Source organism: Trichogramma pretiosum, unplaced genomic scaffold, assembly GCF_000599845.2.
Source record: "Trichogramma pretiosum strain Unisexual culture from Peru unplaced genomic scaffold, Tpre_2.0 scaffold4, whole genome shotgun sequence".
NCBI classification, from domain to species: Eukaryota; Metazoa; Arthropoda; class Insecta; order Hymenoptera; family Trichogrammatidae; genus Trichogramma; species Trichogramma pretiosum.
This window is the reverse complement of record NW_019641688.1, coordinates 529232-541521: the sequence shown is the minus strand read 5'-3', so window position 1 is coordinate 541521 and position 12290 is coordinate 529232. Positions and strand designations below refer to the sequence as shown.

General features: G+C 44.8%; 1 protein-coding gene across 7 annotated transcripts in view; it reads right to left on the bottom strand.

Annotated features, from left to right (window-relative positions):
• LOC106656205 (prolyl 4-hydroxylase subunit alpha-1) overlaps positions 1-12290 on the bottom strand; it is a 135774-nt gene that overhangs the window by 39377 nt on the left and 84107 nt on the right. For all 7 annotated transcript variants that reach the window (XM_014376959.2, XM_014376962.2, XM_014376963.2 and 4 more), the window contains one exon: positions 321-619. In XM_014376959.2, coding sequence (XP_014232445.1) covers positions 321-526 — 206 coding nt within the window. In that variant the 5' untranslated portion in view covers positions 527-619. The remainder of the gene's footprint in view (positions 1-320; positions 620-12290) is intronic.

The following is a 12290-nucleotide window of genomic DNA, read 5'->3' as shown; positions in this document are numbered from 1 at the left end:
TTACTTGCTCTGCCTTTCTGGATGCTTTGCAAAATAAAGCAATCTCGTTAACTTTTTGTGTCTCGGGCTTTGGGAGCGAAGTGGAAGCTTCTGTGGGTGTGCGAGTACCTGATTTTTCGGAAAAAAACTTGAATACTCGAAAAAAAAAAATTGGATACTCGTGACTCGACGCCGAAAAAAACTTTGAAATTCGATCGAGTTGTAACTTCTCGCGTGTCAAGCGTTCATCATAGTTCTTTCTTTCTCGAGCAGCTGTCACTGGGGTACAGTGTAACTTATATGATAAAAAAACACGTGTGTGCGATGATGCATCGACTTACCTTCTAAGCGTGGCCAATCGTTGCTCCTGGGCGCTGATGAAGCCGTTGAGCGTGTCGATGAGCACCGACTCGGTGGTCAGCAATTCCTCCATGTCCACGAGGGCCGTGTAAAGCTCGCCGTTGATCGAGCGGCCGGGGAATAGAATCGCCAGCCAAGTCACGGCAGTGAGCAGCAAGCTCCACCGACCACCGCTGCGCCTCGTCATGATGCTGCTGCTGCTGCTGTTGCTAATGCTCGTGGCTGCTGCGGTGGTTTTGTTGCCGATTCTCCAAGGATCGTCGTTGACTGCGCGGACCCGCTGAAAAGATACAAAAAAGCATAGATTTATAATTTCGCTTCTCGCTAAGAGAAATAAGAAGGCAGTGACATGTGCAACAAATAAATATAATGTGAAGCGCGGTACGATGCACGAATACAAGAGCGTGTATGGCAGGTGCTTCCAACGACTCGCAACGCACGCATGGCGGGCGTTTCGGGTTCGCGCAAAATTCAACGCGCTCTTTAAAATATTAATACGCACCAGCTAAGGCACATACATACACTGCACAGCTTTTGTGATGAAATTATGAATGCTGCGTTCGAGCTCTGCTTTATTACCGCTGAGCTTGGCGTTTTATCGTAGGTACTATACGGCTGTGTGCAAGCTCGCCAAGCCCAAACGAATTATATATAAATTCGTGCTCGTTTGCCGACGCAGAGATTTTTTCTTTTACAATTCCGTGGACTAATTTACAAATAACGCGCGTTGTAATAATTTGTAGAATATAATGGTAATCTTTAATAATTTCGAAAATTTTCAAGCGAGCTCACGGGCTTGGGGTTGTAATACGGTATTCATGTAACGAACGAAAAACCCGAACGAAGCTGCTGCGCTCGGTTCATTACGCGCCTTCGCTCCTGCAGGACTCGTAATATACGGAGATCGGGGACAGCAGCATGGCAGCTTGCATGAAGCGCGTCTTCAGCAGCAGCAGCAACAGTCAAGTCTAGTGAAACTTTGAAGTCGCGACTCTGTCACAGCGAGCTGTGCGGTTGAAAAGTAGGAGCAAAAAAAAAAGAGGAAGAAAGAGATAATGAAGTCCAAGTGACTGTGCCGACACAAAGCTGCACGATTCTGCGCTGATTAAATTTTTTATAATTAACATAATGTACAAAATTCGCGAAGCAAGCGCTGCGGTTGCTGCGTTGCTGTTGTTGTTGCAGTCGTCGTCGTCGCCGCGTAGTACATAAAGATGAAAAGCTTGTCGCTAAGTAGTAGTCGCGAGCACGCGAAAAGAAAATGAAAAAAACGCACGCGCTGTTTTTTCTTTCTTTTTTTTTATCTTTAATTTGGAACGTGCAACGAGGTACGTTATATGATATATATATCGTAAGTACGCAACACGAGGCGCGCACGCAGTCAGTATAAAATATAGACAGCGAGAGGGAAAGAGAGAGAGAGAGAGCTCATGCTGCACCCAAGAGTCATATACACGCTTGACTTGACTTGATCAAAAGCTCTTGAGAGAGAATTTAATTAAGAGAGCCATGTATGCATGCATTTACGTGCGTGCGAATGTACGCGCGTATACCGTACATAGACGACGGCGTGGAGGTCGATCATCGCGCATCGGGACACGCATTGTCGAAACGAGACGCGCCGCGTACAGAGAGCGCAGGGATTATACAGCGATCATGGAGGTGCGCGCGCGCGAAACGCGTCACTCTCTCTCTCTTTCTCTCTCTCTATCTCTCTCTTTGCAGAAATGACGACACATCGCTTCTTTTGCGTTCACGTTCACTGTACTCTGTATTGGGGGAGAGCGGTCGATTGAGTGGTACAGGAGACAAGATCGTAGCCGCGTGAAATGAGACGCTGAATAGCCTGTGAAGTATAATATATCTGTATCGTATAAAGCTATACGCAGGCAGCTCCATCCATCTATGAATGTACACTTTCTCTTTTTGAGGAACGAGGGATATGCAGCCGCGGGTTTATGCTACCCTTGGCAAATGTCACGTCATGTCAAATGATTTCTCGTTATGCGATGTGTTGCATGTGTATTTAAAGTGTTCCGATGGAAAGACAATTTTTGATGTAAAACTTCTTGTGTTTCGTTGGATATAGGCTGGGGAATCCATAAAAAACGAACGAGTGCACGAAAAGAGTGCGAGAAACGAACAATCTTATAGGTTTTGAGACTCAGGAACGTCTTTAGGTAGTTTACACATCTATTGCGTTCCAAGCAGAATTAAGCTTGGCACTCACTTTCCTTTTAAACGGTTACGAAGCGTCGTGCATGTATGTCTTTTTTCACTCACGCTGAATCTGACACTGGACATGCAGCAGGAGAAAACTCCTTTGCATAGGCGATGAGCAGGCTATAGTCTATTTTTGTTTGCCTGATCGGAATAAATTTGCGTCACTCATTTTTTTACTCGACGTAGATATGGATTTATTATTGTGTCAACTTACTCACTTTTTACTTCAAGTTTAAAACCCGATCGCTAGGTGGCGCATTGCGGAAAAGTCGCTCTTGCAAGTGTCTAGTCCCAGTTGAAAGTATATACATTTTTGAGGTTTTCTTAGACGAAAGATTTATTTGTGGCGGTAATTTTTTCTGCACCTGATGCATGATAGATTTTCTGAAATATTTAAGTTTCAAACGCCTCGCCATACACTCCCTCAGCACTCATGTGCTCCAAGTACACCTTTTTTGTCAGGGCCTCGCAAAGTAAGCTCGGCCTTTCTTCGAACATATGCAGATGGAACCGGTTCTTTTCGTGCTCCCAATTTCTCACGACGAAATTCAGAATTTCCTTTTTTATTTTTTCATATTGTTCATGCTTGTGAACGTGGGAAGCTAGGCTTCGATTATTGTCGTCTTTATGCACCGTGACTTCTTCGTACAAACGGTAATTATGAATGGTGATTTTGCTGCTTTTTATTAACGCAACAAAATATAAATAAACGATACAATGGTTCACAAGATCGATCCATAGGTGGCGTATATTGAAATGTCGTTCTCGTAAGTGGCTAATCATTTTTGAACATACAAGAGCGACTGAAATTGGTATTACCGCAAATTTTTTTCCACAAACAAGTCAAAAATTTAATCAAAAACAAAAATTCAAAATCGTGAAAACTTGAATTAAGTTCCAGAAAGAAAACTCAACCAAAGAAAAGGACCCTGGAATTTAATTTCTGGTGTTCAAATTATCTAGAATCTAGAAGCATTTTTTATCATCGAAAACTATTATTGATCCTAATTTTGAGAAATAAAATGTTTATACTGGTCACACTGGTGAAAATGACGTAAATTACGAAGTAAAGTACGTGAAATACGAAATGAACTAATAGTTGTCGAAGCGTTGCCTCTGAATTTTAATAAATTCGAAATTAACAACATTTGAGTTCTTAGCTCGCTGAAATCCAATTAATTTCCTACACTATAATCGAAAACTATAAATACACATCGATAAATAATTTTACTGTTATTAGAATGGAGCGATAATAAAAATGTTGAGTCAATGTAAGCACACACACGTGATACATCATAAGCGTGATGAACAATATCTATGTGGGGCATCGAATTAGTTCGCATACTACATTTCGAGCTTGTCATTTTCAGAAATTGTTTACTCTCACCATGTTCGTTGCACCGGGTGTTATAAAAACAAAAATCATTTTCAATGACCCGATAAATAAGCTGTCACCTACAATAAATCCCAGATAAACTCAACACGTACCCACAGACGCACACGCACACACTCACAGACACGGCAAAGTATGTAATGCGAAGAGTAGAAAAAAAATCGATGCAGTCGGTGTCGGTGGTGTGTTCTCTACGAATACTGCAGAGGTCTATAATATAAACAGAAAACAAAAGTTCCTTAACCGCCGCGCGCAACCGCGGATGAGCGTCGAAAAGTAAAAGTAAAAAAAGAACGTGCGTTACGGCTGCTGCTGCTGCTGCGAGGGTGCGATAAACACACACATATACACTATATAAGAGGGAGGGAAAGGAAAGACAAAAAGAGAGAGAGTCTGAGGGAAGCTAAAAGTCTCTTATATAAGCTCTGTACACGTATAGAGCGCGAAGCTCGCGCAACGACGACGACTCGACGACGACGACGACGACGACGACGACGACGACGACGATCCGGTGAAATACGAGCTGCGAAACGTGCGCACACAGCTAGTATGTTTCTCTTTCCCAGCCTGAAGTGCAATGCTGAATGTGATGCTACCACTGCCACCACTGCTGCTGCTGCTTCGCATTGAGCTGCTGCTCGACTATACACGACAATCGTACGTTGCACATACGTATGCAACGTATACTGCAGCAGCAGCAGCAGCTATAGATATATGTACAGAACATTTACGGCAGTACCTCGCCCGTGACATTTAAGAACTGTCGCACGTATACATATAAGTGCACCTGATGTATACATAGATAATACGAGAGCTGCAGAAAATGCATCGAGACTAATGCATGATGCATAACGTTCGCGAATACTTGAATTTCGACGCCAATATTTTTCTTTTTATGTATGTGGTAATTTCGATCGACTATTTATAGGCTCGATCGCGTGTGTTAGAAAATTTGTAGTGCATTATTTAGCCCAAAAAAATATTAATACGACGGCACCGCGTATGCAACTTTTTGTTGAAGCTCGAACAGAGCGCGAGCGATATATAATACGTATATTATGGATATAAAAAAGTCCCTTCGCTCGCGTGAGCCTCGTAGTTGCACGTTGTCACTGCGCACAGCAGCAGCGCTATGTGCTTACACACACGCACGCGCGCACGCGGTGATCCGGTCGCGCGAATTCACGCAACATTTTTCCGCAGTAAGCATCAGCACCTCTCGTGTATGTGTATAAGTATACACATATATATTCACACTCGCACTTTTTATCTCGAGCAGCGATTTGTCTCTCCGGCATCCAACGGCTCTTTTCTCTCTCTCTCTCTCTCTCTATCCCGCCTTCCTTTTTTTGCTGCTGCTCTCTGTTCCGCTCTCGTGTCTCCTCGCGCTCGTCGAGCGTTAACCAACACGGCAGAAGAGTAGTAGGCGAGTAGTAGGTGGGTAGGTGGGTATAAAACGAATGTCTATATATACAAGAGCCGGGTAAACGACGCGCCCGACGCACAATAGAAATGTTAGAGGAAAGTTTAGCTGTATAGATATACAAGTATAGAGGTATATACGATATAAGCCAGGGCCAAGCCGCAGGAGAATCTATATATTTGTATATAAAAACGCGGTAGCAACGTTATATATAACAAAAAAAGAAAAAAAAAATAGTCACCGCGCATTGTATGGAGCTTTTGCACCCAGAAAGACACGGAATCCCGCAATCATGGACACCTGAGCTTTTGTGCGCGGCACGTACACATACATATGACTCGGTCGTTGTATTTGAGAGTGCATGCGATGGCGGCGACGAGGGCCCTCTCTGTCTTTCTCTCTCTCGTTGTCGCGCTATTTTTTGCATCATCTCGATAGCTTATACCGGTACTAGTCGGTGCAGCCTAGCCTCTGCACAAGCGCGCTTATTCGACCAAAATAGCAATTTGAACTTTTACGGCTTCTTACTGTTTCGCGAGCCTGCGTTGCATTGCAAGGGAGAAAGAGAGATAGAGCTTTTATTGGATCTTTTGTCTGGTTTCGGATAAAAATGTGCGGCTCCCGGCAAGCGTGTACTGTTTTTTTGTTTTGCTTTTTTTTGTCACTGCGGCAATGCTCTCGAATATGTATAATATGCAAAAGAAGAAACTAGGCATCGGGGCTAAAGCGCGCGCTGCAATTTCGTTTTACGATCTGGCACCGTTGGCACGGCGCACCGAGCGCAAACACACACGTCTGATTGCGGAGCTTTTTGATAGCCATCGATGTCGATTAGCAATTTTCCGCTCACGGGGCCGTATAATAAATACCTTTAATAGATCCCTTATATAAAAAAAGCGTGTAATAGAGATTTTGATCGACGAGGCAATCTTTTCGAAAGAAATTTTTTACTTTATACAGCGAGAGAGGAGTTTCGAACGATAATTTTTTTTTCGCCAGCGATTTTATACATTAGGTTATCATTACGATGGAAGTCGAGGGGCTGCAGAGCGCGCATATATGCGATGGGGTGTGCGCACTACCATATACGACGATGACAACGAGGACGATGGCTCGAGCAGCAGCATACTTTTCGAAAGTTTTCAAGAGGTAGCTCGTCGCGCGCACGCTGCATCTATAAGAGCCACCCTAAAAAAGACGCGTAACAAAATGAATTTTACGATAAAATGCCATTTACCTGGGCGCGCGCGACGCGACTCGACTCGGCGGCGCATATATCGGAGCACGGAGGAGAGCTCCCGACCGTATATAGCGCGGCAACGTGTAACGCGTCGCCCACTGCTGTTGGTCCCTTTCGCCCTATCTCTCTTTTTTTTCTTGCCAAAGAGCACTTTCCACTTAACACGCGTTGGGCATTAAAAGCCTAATACACGCGGTGTACGGTACGTGCGGGGGCGAGTCTGCGGCTGTATACGTTATGCGCTGTATATTATAGCAGGTCGAGGTGCTCGTGAAGTCGCATATAATCGGTTAAATTAGTAATGTTTGACTTATTAATATGCATGAATGGCTCTCTTTTGAAAAGGGTACTACGTGTATACCATTTTAGCGCGGGCATGCCCCCCTCCGTGCGCCTGGAGCTCGAGCGGTCAAAAGACGATTTTTGATATTTTCAGGCTTGAGCGCGTTCGCGCGCGCGCTCCTGAGTAGTGTGCTCTACAGCCGCTCACGCATGCATATTCTCTTTCGCCAGCCCATAGCGCTGAAAGGGCGAAAGAGCTGCCGAGGACATTTTATCAGCCATACGTGACCTGCCGTTCAAAATGCAATATTAAGCGACCCTTTTCCCTATTATACATATAGAGAGAGATGTACATACCGTAGGCGCGCGCGAGAACTAGTGCGGTGCCGCTCCGTATGTGTGTGTGTGCACGGCACAGCTTTTTATGAATCATGCAAACACCCAATATCCGTGTACGTATAATCAGTTTTCTAAATTTTTCATTGATCACATTACTCGGGTCTCGCGAGCAGCCTGGCTCTCTCAATTTTTTTTTCCTCGTCGCTGGTTCGTGTGCGGCAGTGAGTGGGTGGGCGGGCATGGCCTAGGGAATGCGTGAGAGAGACCTTTTTCAACGTGAGCCCGCGCTTCGAGATATTGTAATAACCTTTTCTTTTTCTCAAGTGCACTGTAGTACGTACGAGCGCGTACACTTTCGTATATAGCCTTGAGCCAGGGTCTATAGCTGGTGTACATATTGTACACGGATAAATACGAAAAGTTTTGTTCCTACCTTGTATATACTATGGAGAAAAAAAACGTATACACACACGCGCGCGCTTGCTCGTACGTATATCCGTGTTATACGTGTAAAGAGCCTGCGAGCAGTGCATACGCGCGCGGCGTAATGCAAGCTCGCGTATATACGGGAAAATAGACAAAAAAAATGCAGCGTAATTCCAGCGTTATTCGATGTACAACACTGCTGCTGTTGCTGCTGCCGCGCGCGCCACGTTTCTAATGCAGCAGAAGCAGGAGCAGCACAGAAGCTCGCCCAGAATGTGTGTGTATGTGTGTGCGCGCGTGAGTAAACAAGCCGCCTCTCGGTCCTTTTGCCGTACGGCATAATATAATTCCGTCGCCTCGAGCTTTTTCAGTCTATTCTCTTGGCGACTGCCGCTGCTAACGTTGCAACGCGCACGACGATGGCAAAGATGATGCTGGATTTTCCACCGTGTAAAAGCTCGTTTGGTCTTTCGCCTTATCATTTTCGACTCGGCTGCAGTGTAAATCTCCGCTATACGTATACGTTGATGAAAACAAAAAGAAGAGTTTATACCGCGACTTTTGCGTCGCGTAATACTGACGATCGTTCGAGCTTTTTACGAGCTTTATTAACATTTTTGAAGAATAAATATCACCGAAACTGCATCAGAGTTACGAATAAAAAAGAGAGGGACAGAGCGAAAAAAAAATAGAAACGAGTGCGCCTCGAAATATAGCCCAAACTTTTGCTTCGAAAGAAGAGAGAGAAAGAGAGATGTGGATGATAGCATTTAAGCGCGAGCGAAGACAAGACGGATGAGGCGAACAACGCTCGGCTCGGAACAATATGGTCTGGCGGGAAATTGCCAAAGTTCAAGATTGATATTCCACGATGTGCTTATGTGTTCGTTTGCTTTCTCTCTCGAACTGCAGTTACATTCGGCTATATATTGCACACGTTCGCGAGATTATCGGTTCGCGCGAAGACGACGACGACGATTCTTGTTGCATTATAAGACTGGAAATTTTGGCTTTGTGCGGGTATTATACAACGCTAAATTAGTTGCTAAAACGTGATTTTGCGTTACGATGTTTTTATTGCGCGTTGCGATCTTTTGTGATCACCATCGTCGCTATTCTTATTTCCCACGTAAGCACGTAAAGAGTAGAAAAATCATTTTACATCCGTGCGTAAGCGAGCGAAAAAAAAACGCGATAAATATAAATTACCTTTATATGCCTTCAAGTCGTATCGTGCAAACTAATGGCTAGTACGATTAAGAAAGAAGAATAATCGCAGGAACACAGGAAAAAACAGTCGAATATCTGTTGTACATCAACTTGTAACGACGATATCCTCTCTCAACGTTGTTAAGCTCGCCGATACACCAGATTTCGAGAGGATAGGAGAGAAGAGTCAGAAAAAGTACACGAAAGAGGAAATCACGAGAAAAGTTGACGTACTCGCGTGCCAGGCGATGAACGAGTACAGCAGCAGCTAAAAACGATGGCGGTACCACTGCTACTATTGCTACACTCGAACTGCGTTCGCGATGGCACAGGAGAGAAATGCATAAATGTAAAGGAAAGAGGAGCAGTAGCAGCAGGAGCAGCAGTGCTGACTATACTGAAAATCGTCCCCGAGTAAAAAGCAGACGATCCGATGAATAATACATCTCTCTCGCTCTCATATAAAGAGAAAGAGGAAGTGTATAGGGCGCCAAGTTTTGTACGCGCGTTGCACGAAGGGGGAGTCTCTACAATACACATACACACACCCGTAAACTTGCGCACCCACGCACACACACGCGTAACCATCGAGCCGGTGGTAATGGCGACAGCTATTCGGTCATTATCCGGTGTGGCTTTCTCGCGCTCGCACTGGTATATATATTAAGTAGAGCGACACGCGACGAAGATATTATCATTATTACGTTCCTGCGCGCCACCGTCGCTTCTTTTTTCTTCCTACACACTTTTTCACGTGTTATATACGTATTCAAGTGTCGCAGTTTCGTCGAGCTACGAGAGCTACGAGAGAAAAGATCGCTCTGATCATCCCTCTTTTCTTTTTTTTGCTTTCAATCCCCGATTGTGCGAGGATGCGATATCAGTTAGCGTAATATAACGATGCGGCGAGGACTAATTGATCGCTCGCGTATAATTACGCTATAAAATTTGTGTGCGCGTGTATGCATTGACGTGTTGGACTAACGAACGAATCTCGGCATTTGGAATAACTCACGTATACTTCATAATGTAGCGCATAAGTTCAAAAATTAGATCTATACCCCTCAATGTCAACTGGGAACGACATGCAGCACAACTTGTATGACGCAGTTCATAACATTGACGAGTCGAAACGTTTGCCCGTGGCACGCGATAAAATTCGCTTTTCTTTTGTCAGCTCCCCAAGCTAACTTGCTTCTGTCTCTCATTGCTATCATATATGTATGGCGTTGGCTGGTATACATTGGGTTATTATCGGTTATATACCCGATGTGTATTCATTCCTTTGGTCTGTGTGCGAGTATACACAAGCATATAAGACGAAACAGAAGCATGGCTATTTTGGGTCGAGGAAAATCCATACGCGATATTATGGCTTATTCAGCAGAATGTGCTTCTAGCTCTTCCTCTCTGCTTTGTGGATCGAAAAGAGAGAGAGAGAGAGAGAGAGAGCTTCTGGGCTCTGGTCTAGCGAAAAACAAGATATCTTCTTGCCTCGCGTCTCTCGTTTGGGATTTCCACAACTGCAGCGGCAGCAGCAGATATGAATGTAATATACCGGGGCCGGGGGCTCGACTTGTGTGTGCGTGTATATATAATGCCGACGAGAATCGAGGATGAGATTTATTCGATGAGAAAAATACCTGATATATATCTGTATAAGCATTATAAATTTTCCTTGTGTTTTTAGCTGAGCTGTTGTGCGAGCCCAGAACGATCGCGAGCGCGTAGTATTATATTCCGATCTATATATATCGAATCCATTGCACTCTGCAAGCTCTTGATTCGAATGAGAATCGAAATAACGTACAAAATGGCTTATAGATCGGCGTGTGTATACACACCAACTCGAATCTATATCGAACGCGACAGGAACTACACATAGGCAGGATCTGAAGGAAAAAAGGGTCATGAAAATAATTTTTTTTGCCGGCCGGGTATACGGTGGCTGTATCCAAACACTTGGCCATCGTCGTGTATTATACGTGTATACATATAGCTTGCAGTCGATTCGACCGCTCGGTGCAATTCACTTACTCTCCGCAGCAAACACTCGGTGATATTATATCTATACGTCGAGCGTGGCTTCATTCGGCTGCTGCACTTTCTATATTCCCGCAACGACAGGTATATATACGTGCGCAATTTATAGCGATATATATATATAATATAGCGATCGGGTCGCGACGGTGTGCAACGGGTCAACAACAACAACAACGGCAGCAGCAGGGTAAGAAAAAAAAAAGAAAAGTACGAACCGAGCGCCGAGACAGGCTAGTGCGCGCAAGTAATATCCGAGGCCACTGTCCCCCAAGCGCAAATAGAGGCGAAAAATAAGAAATCATGGAGTATATAATACTTTACTCCTACTGTGCAGGCGGCTTCTGCTACTGCTGCCGCTGCCACTGCCTCGACCTTTTGACTTTAAAGTACAAGAAAAATCCTTCGCACGCCGTGAGTCGAGAAGAGAGGAAAAATTACCGGTTAGCTGCTGCCGTCCGTGTACACACACAAAGCCCCTGGAATTAATTACGGATGCTTTGATCCCGATCCAAAGGCGGCGGTGATGCGGTATAGCCTAGTAGTAGACGCGCGTCCGCCACCGCCACCACCATCGCGTCGCCGCACCACCGCTGCCGCCGCCACGCACAGAAAGAATCCTGGCAATGTCGCAAATTGCCAAAAGCAGGCGCTTACACGCGAAGCAAACGGGTTAAACAGGCCGCGCTACGTCACGGATGTGGAGAGAGAAAGAGAGAGAGAAAGAACGAGAGACGAGTAGGAAAAAAGCACAGAAAAGAAAAAAAGGAGCAGAGAAGAACGTTGAGACGAGGAAAAAAGGCTGCGGGCTAACACTGGCTGTGTGCAGCATGAACGACATAGCGAGACAATAAAGCGCTCGCCGAGACTGAAATAGTAGAAGACTAGTACGACTTGTGTAAACCCCTCCTGCGTACACACAGCAGCAGCAGCGTTTCTTTTCTTCTCCGCAAGAAGCACAAGACGACAACGACGGCAGGCTGAGAAGGAAACGCCTTGTTTAAAGCTAGATTATGTTGGAAATTAAAATGTCCTTGCCTGTGCTTGTGCTTGCGCCTGTGCCTCGTCCGCGGAGGATTATTCTTTTTTTTTCGTTTATTAAAGAGTTCACCGAGTAATCTATTCTTTAAAAGATAGATAGATAGATAGAGAGAGAGAGAGAGAGAGAGAGAGAGAGAGAGAGAGAGAGAGAGAGAGAGAGAGAGAGAGAGAGAGAGAAAGAGGGAGATACTTCACATGTAAGCGAGGCAAGTTGGTTATAATCTGTCAAACTGCTGCTCAAGTGAGTTATTGCACACGCGTCTACCACATACACGCCACATATTTTCTTTACTTTATATACTATTTTGAGGATTTGGGAGAAAAACAATAGAGAG